This window comes from Mustela nivalis (genome assembly GCF_964662115.1).
Source record: "Mustela nivalis genome assembly, chromosome: 4".
Classification (NCBI taxonomy): Eukaryota; Metazoa; Chordata; class Mammalia; order Carnivora; family Mustelidae; genus Mustela; species Mustela nivalis.
The window spans coordinates 154,117,040-154,134,100 of record NC_139023.1 but is presented as its reverse complement, the minus strand read 5'-3'; the positions used below and the strand labels follow the sequence as shown (position 1 = coordinate 154,134,100).

Genomic DNA, 17,061 nt, shown 5'->3' with positions numbered 1-17,061 from the left:
CCCCCAAAAGCTCTCCCCCCACTCCAAGGCTGGCACCGATGAGAATCCCCCTGATGGAGATTACAAACAAAAAAGTCCTCTTTTCCTCTTTTTTCTTTTTCCGGACAAAAGCCCTACATTTTGAATTAAGAACTAGAGACTATTTCCTGTGGCTGCAATAACTCCTGGGATCCTCATGTCTCCTCCACCTAAAACACGTTCCCCAAACAAAAACCAAAGTCCCCCCACAGAATGACGTCCAGTTGATTTCTGGAAAACACCTTTTCCACATTTCTAGTGAACTGCCAAGCCCTTTCTCTGGCCCAGGTCCTCCTAATACTGACTCCTGGGCCTACTGGAGGGGTGGGGGTAGGGACAGGAGAGGGGAGAAGACAGAACTCCGATAGAACCCAGGTCCTTTAGCAGGATTTTCACCAAGCTCACTTCCTTGCAGGGGCTGGAGCTCACGGTGAGGACTGATCCGAACTACTGACTCTTTCAAATAAAGTTAGAGGCAATCATGATAATTTAGTTTACTTCTGAATATTTTAAATATTATGAAAACAAGTATAACAGTTTGTTTTCAAAACTCTTTTGAGGTATCAACCATTAAAAGATTGTTTTTTTTTTGTAAAAAAAAACACACAGTGGTTTATTGAATACTTACAACGTTTACACCTTCAATATTAATTAAATTCCACTTAGTTTTAGAGGACGGAAGTGCACAAAACAAGTAGCTGTTGGAAACATCTTCGAATAGGGAACGACCACAGATGATAAGACAGCACTAGATATAGACCCCAACGGAAATGTCAGCGGCCCCGTTTTCTGCTTTGAAATAAAACTTTATAATCCCCAGGAATATTTATATCCAAAGGCCAAGTATTAAAGATACACTTCACATACACACTATAGTCTGCTGTCTTTACCTGGAAGGGGTTGAGTAAGTGGGGAGGGGGCAACGCTGGTGCCTACGCAGCCGTGAGGGAACATTCACACACACAGAATCTACGAGACGACGGGATCCCTTACCACGCGGGAGTGTCCTCTTCATATTAAAATATGGAATGCTTTTCTTCAAATATCCACTCTTTTTTTTTTTTTTTTTGGAGGGGGAGGTGGGGAGCGGATGCCTCAAAGGGGGGCAAAGAGAGGGGAGGCAAATTGCACATAAATAAACCGGATGATTCCAAATGCAAGAAGTCCTCAGAGCGGAGCCTGGAGAGCTTGCCCGGAGTCCTGGGTCTGCTTCCGGCTCCTGGGCCCTGGCTCACTCGCGCTCTCCTCCTCCTCCTCCTCCTCACTGCTTGAGCTCCAGGGCCCAGACGTGCTGCGGCCAGCCCGTCCGGCCTTTGGTTTTCTTGTCGTTGCTGCTCACTGTGCTTTTCAAGATTTCATTCTGGGCGGAGGAGAGGCGAAAGGGAGAAAAGTGCAAAGAGAAATTCAGAAGGGAGACCTGGTTCCACCTCACCCCCGCACTCTTCCAGCGAGAAAAGGAGACAGTGAGAGAAGGAGAGCAAGAGATTGGGGGGGACGTTTTCAAGTCCTAGCTTCTGTAGAAAAGCTATGAAGATGTGCGCAGTCCTAGCTACCAGCCGGCCAGGCCTCCCTGCGCCTGCAACGCTCAACTACCGGATAGGCAAGCTTATAAACAACCAGCTATTTCCAAGTCGTTTATGGAGGAGCTGGGGGCCTTTTTTTCTCTGACGCCAGATGTAGGGGCACGAGTGGGGGTGGGCGCTAAATCTGGTCTCCCTGTTTTCAATGGCAGTCCCTGGTTCGCGCTCTGGGGAAAATGGGCATAAGTTCCCTCTGCCCTGGCCTGGGCTGGGGGCTATCGGCCCCCAATACAGCTGTGCCTCTCCTCCGAGGCCTCTGAGATATTCGGAAGGTCAGTAGATCATGCACAGACCAAAGGGACACAGGCCCCAAAGAAGAAAAAAAGAGACAAATGGTATTATTTTCCAGGCCCTCTATGGCAACAGCCCTGCTCGGACCACCACCAACCTATGGGCACTTGGTAGGAACTTGAGATATCTAATTTTCAGTTATAGTTCCATGTTACTGTTAACAACAATAACAATGACCATATTAGCATTTACTGTTTGCTAAAATGCTCATGCAAATAAAACAAGAAATACCCAGAAAGTTCAGTAATCTGGGAAGTTGCGGTTTAACCTCATCCCCAAAGAGAAACTGAAGGTGCATTCTGAACTTAAAAGCACTGATTTTATGTTTACCTTTATGTTTTCGGACCATTGAAGTAACAACCTTAAAACCCTCTTAGAATCAGTGGTGGCCTGGTTCTCCAGAGAGGGATAGGGATCAATAGTGAAATAATTGCTAACTACCGCTTCTGGGCGATTTATTTTAGAACCACCTGAGAGCAAGAGAGGACTGGAGGCCACATGAAGGCTCTAAGAGACATAGAACCCTTGGGCCAGGGCAATCGGAAGATCAGTGGGGACCCTGAAGTCCGAAAAGTTCTGCCAAAGTGCGGGTGGGAACAGCGATAACCCGGAGGGAAGATCAAGCGTGCGAAGCATCCCTCTTAACCTCCTCCTCCTGTAGCTGCTGACATCCTCCCCCATCTCCTCAGCTTCTTGGGGACACCATCCTTTCCAGAACCTGGTTCAAACAACCGTGGCTTAGGATGCAGCCAAAGAACGAGGGATGTCATTGCTCAGCCCAACTGGAAAGAGTCCGATAGCACGGGTCCCACGAACCCCACACCCCTTCTGCCCCCTGCCCCTTGGTACTGACCAGCTCCTTCTTCCTTTTCTCTTCTTTCACATCTGTTTTCTTGATCTCCGCCTTGAAGGCCTCCGCTTCGCCATTCTGGTCGTCCTTGGCCAGCAGGTCCATGAGGTAGGCGATGTAGCTGGTGGCCAGGCGCAGCGTCTTGATCTTGGAGAGTTTGGTGTCGGCGGGCACGTTGGGGATACACTCGCGCAGTTCGGCGAAGGCGCTGTTGATGCTCTGAGTCCTGCGCCGCTCCTTGCGGTTAGCGGTGCCCCGGCGCTTCACCGGGCGCGGCCCCCCTAGGCCCGGGGGCCCGGCGCCCGGCGGCACCCCCCCGTAATGGGAGTGGTCCAGGCCGGCGGCGCCGCTGGCGTACTCGGGGCTGTAGGACAGGGCCATGCTATAGTCGGGGGGCGACATCTCGGGGTGGCCGATGAGCCAGCCATGGAAGTAGGGGTTCTCCTCGTGGCTGCAGCGGCTGGCGGCGGCGGCAGCGGCGGCGGCAGCGGCAGCGGCGAACGGATAGCCCTCATGGTGCACCACCGGGTGGTGGGGGAAGCCCCCCACCAGACTCATATCGCCCTCCGCGCCCCTCCACGCGCCCCAGCGTGCGCGTAGCCCCGCCGCGCCCTCGGCCGGGGCCCTTGCTTCGGCGCTGGCCGGCCTCCCCCACCCCCCACCCCCCAGCCCTCGGGCGCCCGGGCCGGCCCGGCAGCCGCAGAGGGGGCTGCTGCAGCCCGGGCCCGGATCCCCCGCCTGGCCCGCGGGGCCCGCCTCAGCAGCACTTCGGCCGCCGGCTCCCCATAGGGCGCGGCGAGCTGGTCCCGGCACCGTGCGCCCCTGGCCGCCGCCGCCGCCGCCGGCTCCCGCCTTGCTCCTCGGCCCGCGCGCCGGCTCCTGCTTCCCGGGCAGCTGCAGGGAGGCAGAATCCTCTGGTGCTCATGCAAAGGTGCCGGGGCTCCCGCGAGGCTGATCTGCGGAGTCGCCGGGCTCCACCGCGGCCGCGATCCTGACACCGAAGCTAACTCGGGAGTCCCAGGACGAGTCCGAGCCGCGGTTGGGAGAGCCGGCCCGGCTCTGCAGGGAGGCGGCGGGGTCGACTGCTCACTGTGAAGCTACCTCCATGCGACCCTCCCCTTCCCGCCCCTTCCCCTCCCCCCCACCAGCCCGATCTGGGTTCTTGGGCGCTTATTGTTTTAATGAAATTTTTGGTTGTTGTTGTTTTGGTCCTTGAACGTGATTTTAGCAGCGAGTAACGTGTCCTCACTCCTCTCGGGCTCCCTCGGAGGGTTTTCAGAGAGGTCTCAGTGCATCCATTTTCTCAGATCCTTTCCTTCTTTCTGGGGAAGGATCTGGAGCCCTGCAGGCGCCTCGGAGCGCGAAGGCGGCGGCTCGGCTTCTTGGAGGGGTCTGCACGGTGGCCGAGGGAGCTCCCGGGTGGCAGCCGCGGCGGTTCTCCTGGGCTGGACGCCGTGAGGGGAGTACGCGGATTTTCCCAGCAAGATCTCCATGTACAGCTACATCTTTAGGGCTGCTCGGGTTAATATATGTCGTCAGAGGCTCCTCACGCCAATCCCGGGGCGGCAGGGGCGGTGCCTCTCGCTCTCCGCAATAAAACTTTTTGATGTTCTCGTTGCTAATTGTCGAAGTCCTCTTCCAGGATTGGCTGCCCCTTCATAACCATGAGATAATTAAAACGAGGGGGGGGCAGGGTTAAAAAAAACTTTTTTTTTTTTTTTTTATCAGCCAGAGGTTAATGCAAGTGTTTAGCAGATGCTTTACTATTAAATTATTTTTCCCCCCAAGTCTCAAATCTTGAAGAATCCCAAACCAGGTATAGTATCACTGTTTTCTTTTCTCGTTAAAAAAAATAAAAGGTGGAGGGGACGCAGATATCTCTTTTCGAAGTGTTTTTATAGGTATCCGAGGCAAGAAAGTAAGCAGGCAGCCTCGTGCCGTTTTTTGTGCCGGGGCGGGAGGAGGGAGGGTGGGTACCAAAGGCAGAGCGCGGCGGGGCCCCCGCAAAGGGGCTGCTGGGAGCCAGAGCCGTCTCCTGGCTCGGGCGGGCGGCGGGCGCAGCGGGGGGAAGGCTGCTGCTTTGACCTGGGCACAGGCTGGCCATGCCCGTCTAGAAGTCTCTTTACTTACCCAGCACGTTATCCTGGCCGGGGCTGTCTGAGGTGGCTCCTGGTACCGTGGCCGCTTTTGAAGATCCTGGTTGAGACCCCCGGACGAACGGTCGAGCCGATTGTAAATACTCTTATTTCCATATTCTTCAGGGACAGCAGCCTTGCGACGACCTTGGGCGATTTCAAAGCACAGGCACCTCGATTCCCCGAATTTGTGGTGTGGCCGGTATCGGTGTTCTCCTGGTTTAACTAGACTGTTTGGTAAGTAACTGAATATTTTTTACAGCGTGTTCAGAGCTTATTTTCCAGTTTTTATGAACAAACATATAAATATATCTCTGCATTCCTGCCTCTCCCATAAAAGCGGGCATCTGTGGAAAGCAGGTTTAGTTATCGGAGGGGAACCATTAAACGGCAGTTTAAGAGGCAGACCCGGAGGACGGCTCGTGGATGTTTAGACTGCTGGCCTTAGTGATCTTGAACGCATTATAACGGAAAATGGATCTCCGTTTGTAAGTCACCCGGCCGCAGGGCACCCGGCCGTGGCGCCCAAGTGGCGTGAGCATTTTGAGAAAGCTGGAAGAGAGGTTGGGGCAGGGGGTGGACAGTAGCAGGAGCTGGAATTTCCCTGGGGCTCGGTTGGGAGCCATGAAAGGAGACTGATGAGTAGATGAGGAGTCGGCCTGACAGAGTCTGGTGTGGAAAAGAGTGTCAGCCAGGACCCTGCTAGCGGTGAATTAGAGGAAACCCAGGGCAGAGAGTACAGAAGATCGGATGAGGTGTGCGGGTCTGGGACTCGTCCCTGGCCCTGGCTGGGCTCAACAGAGGACACCCTTGCCTTCACCTTGGGTATTGTCATTTTGAAGCAGGCAGGGTCAGGCCCCAGGTCTCAAAGGGAGTCCCACCCCGCAGAGGGAGACCCACCCCAAGGGCTCCATGAAGACAGTCCTTTCTCAGCCCGCTGGACGCTTTCTGCAGGGTCCAGAGTTGCGGTTGGAAGGCAAGGTCAGTGAGAATGGGGGGGGGGCACCCAACTCCTCTGTAGCAGGGTTCTAGGGCTGGCTCCACGTGCCACTACAGCCCTGAGCAGCAGCACTGAGAAATAGTTTTTAGGTTTGAGGTGGCTGGGCGGTAGGAGAGGGGGAAGAACTGAGAGGGGCTCGAAGTAGGCTCGCAAACCCAGGGCGGGAGTCCATTCAGGGCCCATCTGTCCCCTAGGCAAGGGGTCAGTTTCCCTGCATGGCCGCAGCATAGCATCTTAAGGCAGAGAACAGGGTGTGGGGAGAAGCTGAAATTGTATTTGTTGGTAAAATGCCACTTGGGCATGGAACAAAATAGTGACCTAGAGCTTTCAACCCCCAACTTGGATGGGTCTGCGATTTTAGCACGAGTGGAATGTTTTAGAGCCCTCTTTCTTCAAGAAAAGAATATGGTAGTGTGGTGGGATTCTGTTTACGTTTTCACCAGGGAGGCAACCCCTGAATGTGTAAATACTGGTAGTTCAATCCTCTGTCATTTGATACTTTAAAAAAAAAAAAAAAGTCTGTTTATAAGAGCACATCTAGGCCTTGGAAGCAGGTAGACAAAGTTAAGCCGGTTGCACCCCAGCTGGAAACAGATAACAGTTCAGGGGAAGTAGTTGGTAGGTTGCTTTCAGACCCAGAGGGGGTTTTGGGAATGGAAAGGAAGAAGACTCCAGGCAGAAGGCTGAGTGGGGGTCTGGGATGCTGTGTCCACCAGAGGCCAGTGGCCTCAGTGTTGAGGCCATCAGAGTTAGCCACTTTCCATCTTCCTCATGCTCTTTTAATTGAAACAAAAAATGGGCAAATCTCTTCATGGTTCCAGATTTCATGGCAAGTGATAAAGGAGATGGAGAACATGGAACAGAAAAAAGTCATAAAAGATTCTAATCTGAACATCAGTCCTCACTGACAGTGTCATTATCAGTTAATTACTGCTGTGTGAGGGTCTAGGGCTTCGTACAGCTCAGAAAGTCAAGCCGTGACTAAACAGCCTTAGAAAGGCAGCTCGGAGGCAGGGGACAAATGGGTGAACTCTCGTGTCTTCAGCTGTAGTTGGTGACTGGCAGAGACCAGACTGGCCAACGGCTACTCTGAACGCACAGCCAAAGAAGCCCCCCCCCTTTTTTTTTCTGTCAATGTCCTCTTTTGTACATTTTGCTGCTGCAGGTCTAGTGGGATAGTCTCTACTTTGGAAAGCTGGGAGGCAGAGGCGGTCTCCAGTTTGCCCCCAGTTTAGATGGCCTCTGCCTTCTGGGTGTGTGTGTGGAGGGTGGGGTGGATGGTGAATGAGGGAAAAGAGGGGGCAGATGAGTTTTCCACCTTCCTTGTCAGCCCAGGGACTGTCCTAGTGTGGACTCTGGTGTGCTGTACCCTAAGGAGATTTGGTCTGAGTATTCCAAGGGCCCAAGCAGCTGAGATGATAAAGGCTGTAGGCCACCCTGCGTGCCCGTAGGAGGGATCCTGGTGAGCGCATACTAACTTGCCTCCTTTTCCAATGCCCTGTGTTGTAGAAATGCTCTCATTCAATGTCCGGTCTTCACCGTAGTTGGTGGTATACCCACTGTAGGGTGCATGACCTCTGCCTCCAGCTAAAGAGACCTATCCGGGTTCAACAATTTATTTTGCACCCATGTCTCTTGGCTCTTTCTCTTCACTCCCACCCCTTCCTCTGGAAAAGACTCAAAGAGCCATGGGAGAGGCTGAGCACTCCCTAGCAAACATTTTGGTCTTGTGAGATATTCCTTTTAAAATCAATCTAGTTTAAACTAAATATTTTTTTTTTTAAAACTTCAGTCTGTTTTTTAGGGAAAATACAGATCTTTTTGAGGTATTTATTATTACAAAGGCAAGGGCAGTTTGTATCTCGTGTTTTGCTCACAAGAACTCAAAATAAACTGGACCTGAAAAGAACCAGGCCAGAGGGCCATAAACACACATTTTATGTTTACGGGAATTATGGCTCAATTCCCTTCATCGTTTTTCAAGTCTCATTTTACCTTATTTTCCTAACCAACTAAGTAGAAGTGACCGAGCATTCCTATAATGCTCTTACATAAGGTGAGCCTGAGAATGTTTGTTAAGAACTCCAGAAAGAACGTCAAACCCAGAAGGTGGCAGAAAAAGCAACGTGTTCCTGAAGGTGTAACCATAGCCCCTTACCTGCTCCAAGATAGGTGCTTCTTATGGCACCTTGATAGCTTTGCATTTTGTCTGTCCTGGGGTGGGTCTGAGTCATTTTATATGCTAGTCACTTGGTCCCAGAACTTTTAGGACATAGAGAACAAGGCACATTGACTGAGTGGTGGCAAGGATCTCCTTCAGACTCAGGGTCTGTAGTCCCTTCCTTTCTGGTTTGCCTTTTGGGGAACAGTTGTCCAGAGACAGGGCAAGTGACAGTGGTTCCAGAAATGTGGTGGTGCTCAAAGTACATACACTTCTACAAAGCAGACTCAAGTTTCGTTGAACATCTTATGTCTGTTTCAAAAATGAAGGACTGGAATAGTGGTCTTGGGCGCTGAGGAGGTTTTATTTGTTCTGAGCATTTTCCGTTTGCATTTTGTGGTGGGGGTGGGGTATTTGATGAGTGATCCCTCTTCCCCCCTCTTTCCCATCCGGAGCAGATCTGTGGAGATGGGGGCAGGGAGGGGCTGATTTAACTACATTGACTCTAGAGGGGCTGATTGCTTATGACTCCATCAGTCCAGTTTTTTTTTCTTTTTCTTTTTCCCCAGTCCAGCTTTGATGAGGAAACACTTAAGTGGGAGAAAATTGGGACTTGCTAGATGCCTCCCTCCCCACCCCATTTAGCCTTTCTCTCCCCTTTCTTTTCTTCCTGACTTTCCTTTTTCCCTCTCCCCCTCCATATCCCCTCCCTTCTAATTTGCCTTTGAGCAATGCTTGGATTTCTGAGGTTTCTGATGTCATTGAACCTGAAACTGAAGAATAAGACTTAAGAAAGAATAAGAAACTGAAGAATAAGATACTAGTTTATCTTTTAGTCTTTTAAGAAAAAAAATTTTTTTTTTTTAGAAATTGAGGTATAATTTTTTTTTTTTAGAAATTGAGGTATAATTAACATATCACATTGTGCAAGTTTAAGATGCACAAAGTATAAGAAAAATCTTAATATCCGATACTACAAGCAGCAGTGGAAATTTGCATTTTCTTCTAATAATCAATGACTGGATCTTCATATTAGCTGGCAGTGTTGGTCTGGAGGGTTTTCATTGATGAGGGAGAATGAAATACTCTGCCAAGTATCCAAGCCAGTCTGTAAAGCTAAAATATGTATTCAGACTAAAGAGAACAAAAGGTAATGTACACGAAGGGCCCCTCTAGAGATAGCAGGTTGTATACCTGGGAGATGTTATTAAGGTTGTTATAATGGTGTTTAGAAGTAAGGTAGATCTGATCATTCCTACTTTCTAGTAAAATATAGATAGAGCTTAGAGCAAAAGCGGCATGAGAAAATACATCTCGCAGGATTTCTATTAACTACTTTCTTTGAAGCAAATTACATACACACTGACAACATTTTCTTCCAAACCAGAAAGAAAGCATTCAGCATTCTGATGAGGAAGTAATTCTAATTTTGCATACATGGTGCATGAGAAAATAAGTAGTAGTTAACTTTGACTAGTCTGCAATACAGTCTGGGGTTCAGAATAAAATAAAAAAGCAAGTGGCAACTTAAAATGTGAAACTTTGGTCAAGCCTCAAATTTAAGTGACTGAAGGTTTTGTTTGTGACCCGAGGCCCCTGTGAATTCCCAGTTCTAACTGCGGGGTTGCTCACATTCCTTGGAAATCCTGTTCTGAAACCTCCTTTGCAAATTCGCATAGATTTTTTTCTTTTTTTTTTAAAGCCCTGGCAATTTCTTCCAAACCTTTTCTACTTTATTCTAGGGCCTTTGCTTCTAGACATGGGACTTGAGGCAGGATGGTTAGGTTTCAGGTTAACAAAAAGAAACCCTTTTATTGTCAATATTAATGGCAAACCTCGATTTTTACAAGGCTTAGGTTTAGCAGCATGAGTAGATCAAAAGCAGCTTGGTTTGATTTCTCAATATTCTCTGGAGCTTAGACAATTAGCTGCAATTTTGCTTCTAACGAAACAACACAAAAATGTTAGTTACAAAAATGTTAAAGTTGGCCTTTCAGCAAGAGTTTTACCTGTGTACAACACGTCAGATTCTAATAAATATGTCCACTGAACCTGAGTTGAGTTTTGGAGGAAACCTCCTTAAGAAAATGCGTGAGCAGTGTCTTCATTTGCAACGCCACAAGCCTGCTTTAGTGTGTGCATTCCACACTTGCCTTTCTGGCTGGGTAAGGATCCGGCAGACTGAGGTCCCCCCTGGTAATTTGGGTACACCGAGTCTCCAGTTAATGATAGATAATCAGCCTTTGGGTCATTCGGTCATTCTCTTATTACAAACCCCTCCTGCTCTCTCTGATCTCCTTTCAAACTAAATTTCACACAAACAAATAAAGCAAGACAGGGACAAGTTCTTTAAAAAAAAGAGGGAGAAATATTAGAAACTCCTGATACAGAACTCTAAACAAGGAAAGGCAAGCTAAAAGAGGATAGGAAAGAACATCTTATCAAAATGAACATGTTGTGTACAAAACATTAGAAGAAAAGGCTCTGGTTTCTGTTAAAGTGACAGAAAATTAAAATAAAAATAATTGCAGGCAAAGAAGTTATAATATAAACAGAGAAGGCAGGATGCTTGCTGGAAATGCGCAGCACAAGGAGGCTAATTTGTTGTTAGAGATTATATATCTGTACCGTGATAGGAGAGGCACTACTTTGTTCTATTTTCCAGAAAAGAATGGCTTTCTTTTTAGTACTTGTATGAGTGCCCACTTAAGTTAACACAGGCCAAAACCTCTAGGAACAAAAAATGGAATTGCATTCTGCTTGTGAAGCATCCAACTTCAAAAGAAGGAATTGGTTGCATACGGGGCGGGGGGTGGGGGTGGGGGAAGAAGCAGAATTCCACTCAGAACACAGTTAGAGGGTTCACTAAATCCGTATGACTGATGCTTTTTTGCTTTGCTGACAGAAGGTGCAGATCATTCTCGGGAAAGTACAACTGAAACCAGTCCTCCCTTGCCCTCTGGGGGTCTTCCTTTTCCCAGCCTGCATCTGCTCCTGACTCCAGAAAGACAGACTTCAGATTGGCCAAGGTACATCTCTGAGCAGATCCCTCTAAGCAAAGCTCAGCACTGTGTGGCTCTCATTGTTCAGAACTCTGGTGAGAACATCCCCAGTGACATGTTTCCGCCTTGTCTTTGACAATCGCTTTTGGCTCAAGTCCAGGGCTCCGGAAGGGTCAAGGTCTAGCTGCTGGTGTCTGTCCCCAAGCCTTAAATTTTCAATCTTAAAAGAGATTGGAACTTTGGCTCAGGGCTTGATCAACCCATAGTTCTCCCAGTTAGAGGGGCAGTCAGGAGATGGCAGCAGGTGGTGAAAGTATGACTCCCAGATTATCGCCAGCCGTCTGTCATTCCTTGATTTGCCAGCAAAGCTGGCAAACAATCCATCTCTCTCTCTTCTCAAAGAATCCACACTTCTTTGTTTCTTCTAGGCCCAGTTTGACTGCCGCCTCCTCCAGGAAGCCTTTCCAGGTGTTGCTTTTCTTCTCTCTAATAGACCTTCTCTCTCCCCCAAATCAAGTCCTCTTTCTGGTGTACCCCGTCATATTCTCTCTGATAGAGGCAGCACATACCTTTGTGACTCTGGGTTCCTTGAGCCCCCAGTCAACCTACCCAGTAGGGAATTAAAGAGATTGTGTAAAAGGTGTGACTTAGAGAAAACGGGTGAATTTCGCACACCCCAATTGCAACTGGATTGGCTTTCTTTATTTTGAAAGCGACTAGACCTAGTAGAGGAGGTGGACCGCTCATTAGGGAACAGACCTTCATCTCCAAGCCCTCCGGAGAACCAGGGAAAACTTCCTCGGGATGGATCCCGCTGACAGTGGGTCAGCGTCAGCCGGCCCTGGCTCGGAGAATGGAAAACCCAGCCCGGGCCAGGCCTCTCCGGGTGACAACCTAAGCTCCGGAGTCAGAGTTTGGCAGGGCGAACTCTCGGGCACCAAATACGCGCTGCCTGATCTCGGACAAGATTGGCCACGTCTCTAAGCCTCAGTTTCTTCGTCTGAACAATGGGTTAATGACACCAACCTCGAGGGTGTGTAGGAGAGATTAAATGAGATCAAGATGCACGCGAGAGCAAGACGCCTGACAGGCTGCGTTCAATAAATATTTATGTATTTTCTCTTCCTGCCTCTTCCCGTTTCTTCTCCTCCCTTACAGCCTGCTAGAGACCCAGCCCGACGGCGATGGCCGGGGTGGCGGCGGAGGGCACGCACAGCTTGCCTCAGTGCTCTGAGCCAAGCGCAACCGGGGCTCCGCAGAAGATCGCAAGGGCCTCAGGCCTCGCAAGACCTTGGGCACCGGAGAGTGAGATGCGAGACTGCAGCGGTTCCCTGGGATGGTTTGGGAGCAAGGGGCGCGGCCAGAGCCGCCACCCCGGATTTAGGCCGCCAGCCCTCCGGCCACTGCGTTGGCTGCTGGGCCGCCCCCTCCATCCTGGTTAAGTTATCCTTTTGATCCCCATCCCCCCTCTTGGCGTCCGCAACCAAGGAGGCCGGTTCCCCGCAGCTCAGGTCGGGGGAGGTCACCGCTCCGGGGCGGGATGGACCCCCAGCTTCCCCAGCTGGTGTCCGAGGACTTTTCGCCCGAGGCGGGCAGGAAGGGGTTAACCGCGCCCTTTCCCTCCCCTTCGCCCCCCCCCCGCCCCCCACCCATTCCCGAGCCCTCTGCGGCGAGCGAAGGCCGCCGCTTCCCTCCTGAGGTCTCATTAGGGAAACCCTCACCGCTATTTTCAACATTTCCTCAATCAAGTGCCTTTAAATAGAGCTGCACAAACAAATTGGCGGCAAAAGCGTAGATCTTGTCACGATTGAGACCAATCCAATATTTCAGCCTTGTTTGCTTTGCAATTACTGGTTGGCTTGTGGCAGCGGTGCCACCGGGGCAAATCTGCAGCCGCCCGCTTTCTCCTCTGCACCCTCGGCGGGTGGAGGAAGCGACCCGCAGAGCCACTGGCGGGAGGAGGGGGGGGGCGGCGCTGGAGGAGGTGACGCGAGGGGGAGGAGGGCGGCGGAGCCCTTCCTAAACCCGCGTGCGAAGGGCGCGGGTGATGGTAAAGGAGAGGGATTTCTCAGGTTCCCTGGCGAGCCCCTGAGATGTGTGCAGCAATAATAAAATGTGCAATGCACATGCAGACCTCGATGTCCTGTCCTTATCCAGCTCCTTTTCTCCTCTCTTTTCCTCTCACTTCTATCTCCATGACGTTTTTCTTTAGTATTTGTTAGCGGGGACCGGATTCCCCTTCTTTCTCGCTGTTAAACTGCTAGCATGATTTGTTAACGTTTTCCATAGCTTCTGCTTCTTGTTTGACTTTTTATGCAAAGTCACTTTAAATCGGCCGCAGGAAGACTAAAGCTCCAAGCCCTTTGGATGGGCTCCCGCCGGCGAGTGCAGGCCCCCCTGCCCTCCCTCAGTTCTTGCGGGACGGCTCCTTTGTGTGAGCCTGCCGCTCGGTGCGTGGGGCCACCGCGCGGGCCAGCCGCGTTTGTGTCGGCAGAACAGTAGTGAACTCAAATCAGGTCCTAAGCCTTGTATTTCACAGACAATTAAATCTTGGCTGCTGTTTAACAAAATTATAATACTCTGCTCTGTACTGAGGAGCACTTTTAAAGTAAAAAACAAATACATTTCAAAAAGAAAATATGATAATAAATCTCTTTTTATGGATTTTCTCTGCATAAGTGGAAACAACATGATTTAAATCCCCACGCCCTCAGCCCTCCCCTCTCAGGCACAGCTGAGCAGATACAGTCTTTCAAAAGACATTCTTCATGCTTGGTTGGGGGTGGGGTGGGAGGAGGCACCTTCATTTGTTACGTTCAGTTTAGTTTCTAAGATTTCACACCCCACCGTAACTCCCATCCGCAAAAAGCAGCAAGGATTTTGGAATAATTAGGTCTAGGACCTGAACGTTATTTTCACACTGATCCAAGAAAGGTGACGGGTTGGGTCATTTTACGATTTCATATTACTTTATAAATGACTACTCATTTTCCTCTCGTGTTGACTTCAAGTTGAGGCAGAGAAATATTTTTGTGAGAACCCCGGGGGGCATATTAAAATATACTTCTTTATTATTTAAAAATGTGTAAGGTGTGGATGGACCTACATTTGTATGCTGGTGGTCATAAAATAAATGCATAGCTGTTCTAGTCAATTAGCAATCTCTTTCAAGCTTTAGGAAGGTTTTTTTTTTTTTGGTTTATAATCCCACCTGGATTGTAGCTTCATTCTTCTGGATCGCATTCCTATTGTAACATTTTGGCGTTCAGTTTTATTTAAAGCAAACTTCAGAAATAATGGTTTCATAAAACTGTGCAACGTCAAAACCACAGCATAATATTTCAAGTTCATATGTCATGCACACTCATGTATATCTCTCAAGAAATAGGAAGCAGTAGCTAGAAAGGGTACCATTTCATGAGAATTCTCTCTTCACCAAAAAAATTGGTCTGGCATATTATTCAATGCACAAATTATAATATTACTTTCATGTGTGTTAATCTGTTTAGTATTAGAACTGCTAGTGTCTTAATCATTAACATGTTTTACCACACTGCTTTCAAATGGGTGATCTCAGATAATTATGAAGATTTTGATGTTAATCCCATGTTAAGTGAACAACTATGAAAATAACCTTAAAGCATTATTATTATTCTATAAATGCCAACAAACACAATTGTAGAGGGAACATGGTTACTTTTTATCTGGCATTATCCTATAAGGATATGGCTACATTCATTTCTCTTAAAATCTGAGCAGTTTTCAACTACTTTTTTAACAGGATTTTTTTTCCCACATGGCATTTTGCAGTATCTATAAACCACAACAACTTTGTACTGACAGATACATATTTTTTCAACATTGTTATTCATCAGCTTCTTTGCAAACTCACAAAAATAGAATAATATACAAAAATATCAAAATATAGAGAACAATTATTAGGTTCTACATATTTATTTAGGTAAGCCAATGTTATTAAAATTAAAACCATGTGCTTGGCATATAAATGTTTCTTTAAGAATTCTTTTTTGGATGCACAGTTATTATTTTTTAAACCAACTCAGATTCTCAAGTACTGATTTTTTTCACTCTAAACAGGCATTGCATTGTTTTAAACAGTAGCTCCTGGAACAATACTACTCTTAGTGTTTTAGACTTCCAAACAATTGGAATTGGATAAATGCTTTCAGCTGGGAGCACTTTCTTAATACCTTTGTAGGTAATAGGATTCCCTGTTTGTGTGGGGGTGACAAATGGACAGTGCAGTGGACAGACTGCTTACCCTTTACAGAATGTACCAGAAAATGAGGTTTTTCTATGAGATTGTTTGTGGTCCATCTAAAAGAAATTCTGGGGGTACCTGGGTGGCTCAGTGGGTTAAGCCTCTGCCTTTGGACCAGGTCATGATCTCAGGGTATGGAGCCCTGCTTTGGGCTCCCTGCTCAGCAGGGAGCTGCTTCCCCTTCCCTCTGCCTGACTCTCTGCCTACTTGTGATCTCTCTCTCTCTGTCAAATAAATAAATAAAATCTTTAAAAAAAATAAATAAAAGAAGTTCTGTTAATGTGAAATCAGGGAAAATGAGCAAGTGCTTTTCCTAACTGTAGTTATGAAGTGATGACTGGAAGAGGGGCATGAAAAATAGAAGACAGAAGGAATGTAGAAACAAAATCTGAAAAAGACAATTTCCTTAGGTAAGATCTGGCTTTTGGTTTACAAATGGGAGAGTGATGAATTGGATCCATATAATCAAGGACATTGCTTTTCTTTTCTTCAATTCAGTGATTTTTTAAAAATAGATTTTTCACTGGGTGAAGAAGCCCAAACAAGGAAAAAAATGTAAATTCTTATATATGGGAAAATGCTGGCTTCCATGATATTTAAATATTGGTTTAAAATATAAGGACCTTTGATCCATTGTACCATGGTTCTTTCTAAATGAATACAGTTAAACACAATGTATATTAAATTAGTACACAATATATATTAATACAATGTATATTAAATTAATACAATCAAAAAAAGAACCTTGTATTAAATGAATACATGGCAAAAAGCAACGAACCAAACTGGTGAAATATATCCATGAGATAATTTACATACACTCCAACATGCTGAGAAAAAATTGACAAAGCAAATTTTTCAGGAATAAAACATGGAACTTTGTTATTATTCTGGGATAAATAAAGAAAGAATCTGCCTTCTTACATTCTTAGTAATTCTTTTCGTTTTTCCAAACATTGTTAAGCTCTATGCATCTTTTGCTATTCAAGTAAAGATGATGTCAGCAATAATATTACAGAATCTAATTAAGTGACTATTTTTGCTCTGTTACAAATAGAAGTTATATATGGGCTGTTAAGTGCTTAGCTGTTTGAATGCTGAATTTTTCTTTTTTCGGATAGACTGTATTTAATGAAGTGTTCATGAAGATAAATATGATGGCTCATCAAAGGTAAAAAACAGTCATGGGAACAAAGCAGTATTTGAGTCTGTGAGGTGTGGGCTATACTTTGTAAGCTATAGTGCTTTTAAATCATGACCTAGGTATTTGTAATGAGGATATGTGGGAAGGAAACCTCAAGGGTCCTTAACATACACAAACAGGAGCATACAATCCTGTAGAGGAACTTGCCCTCAAAAGGACATTGCCCTTCCCACCCGACATTCCCAGCCCCTACCCCGGCCATATTTTCGCTTGCTATATTTTACTAGAAGTCACAGAGGGGCACCTAGATGGCTCAGGCAGTTAAGCACCTGCCTTGGGCTCAGGTCAAGATTCCAGGGTCCAGGTTCCAGCCCCTCCTCTGGCTCCCTGCTCAGAGGGGAGTCTGCTTCTTCCTCTCCCTCTCCCCTCCCCCACTGCTCCTGCTCCCTCTGGCTTGTCATGCTTGCTCTCTCTCTCAATCTCAAGTAAATAAATAAATAAAATCTTTAAAAAAGGTCACAGAATCAAGAGCACCTGCAACCCAATGGGCTTTTCTCTCCTTAAATACTAGAGCTACATTAACAATTGAAAAGTTCAC

At 47.5% G+C, this 17,061-nt stretch overlaps 1 protein-coding gene and 1 long non-coding RNA gene across 4 annotated transcripts; one reads left to right on the top strand and one right to left on the bottom strand.

Moving 5' to 3' along the window:
* Positions 1-497: 497 nt before the first annotated feature.
* Positions 498-3,390, bottom strand: HAND2 (heart and neural crest derivatives expressed 2). Its single transcript, XM_082726952.1, has 2 exons — positions 2,743-3,390; positions 498-1,378 (listed from the first exon to the last, which is right to left on the bottom strand). The coding sequence occupies exons 1-2, from the start codon at positions 3,295-3,297 to the stop codon at positions 1,280-1,282; spliced, it is 654 nt and encodes a 217-aa protein (XP_082583078.1). The 5' UTR covers positions 3,298-3,390; the 3' UTR covers positions 498-1,279.
* Positions 3,391-4,383: 993 nt separating this feature from the next.
* LOC309862746 lies at positions 4,384-15,964 on the top strand. Of its 3 annotated transcripts, XR_014310688.1 has the most exons (5): positions 4,384-4,555; positions 5,001-5,111; positions 10,941-11,064; positions 11,466-11,505; positions 11,758-12,169. It is a non-coding gene; the product is annotated as an uncharacterized lncRNA (long non-coding RNA). The 3 variants fall into 3 exon arrangements; XR_014310686.1 differs by lacking the exons at positions 11,466-11,505; positions 11,758-12,169 and adding an exon at positions 12,196-15,964; XR_014310687.1 differs by having other exon boundaries at positions 11,466-12,172.
* The last annotated feature ends 1,097 nt before the right edge of the window (positions 15,965-17,061 follow it).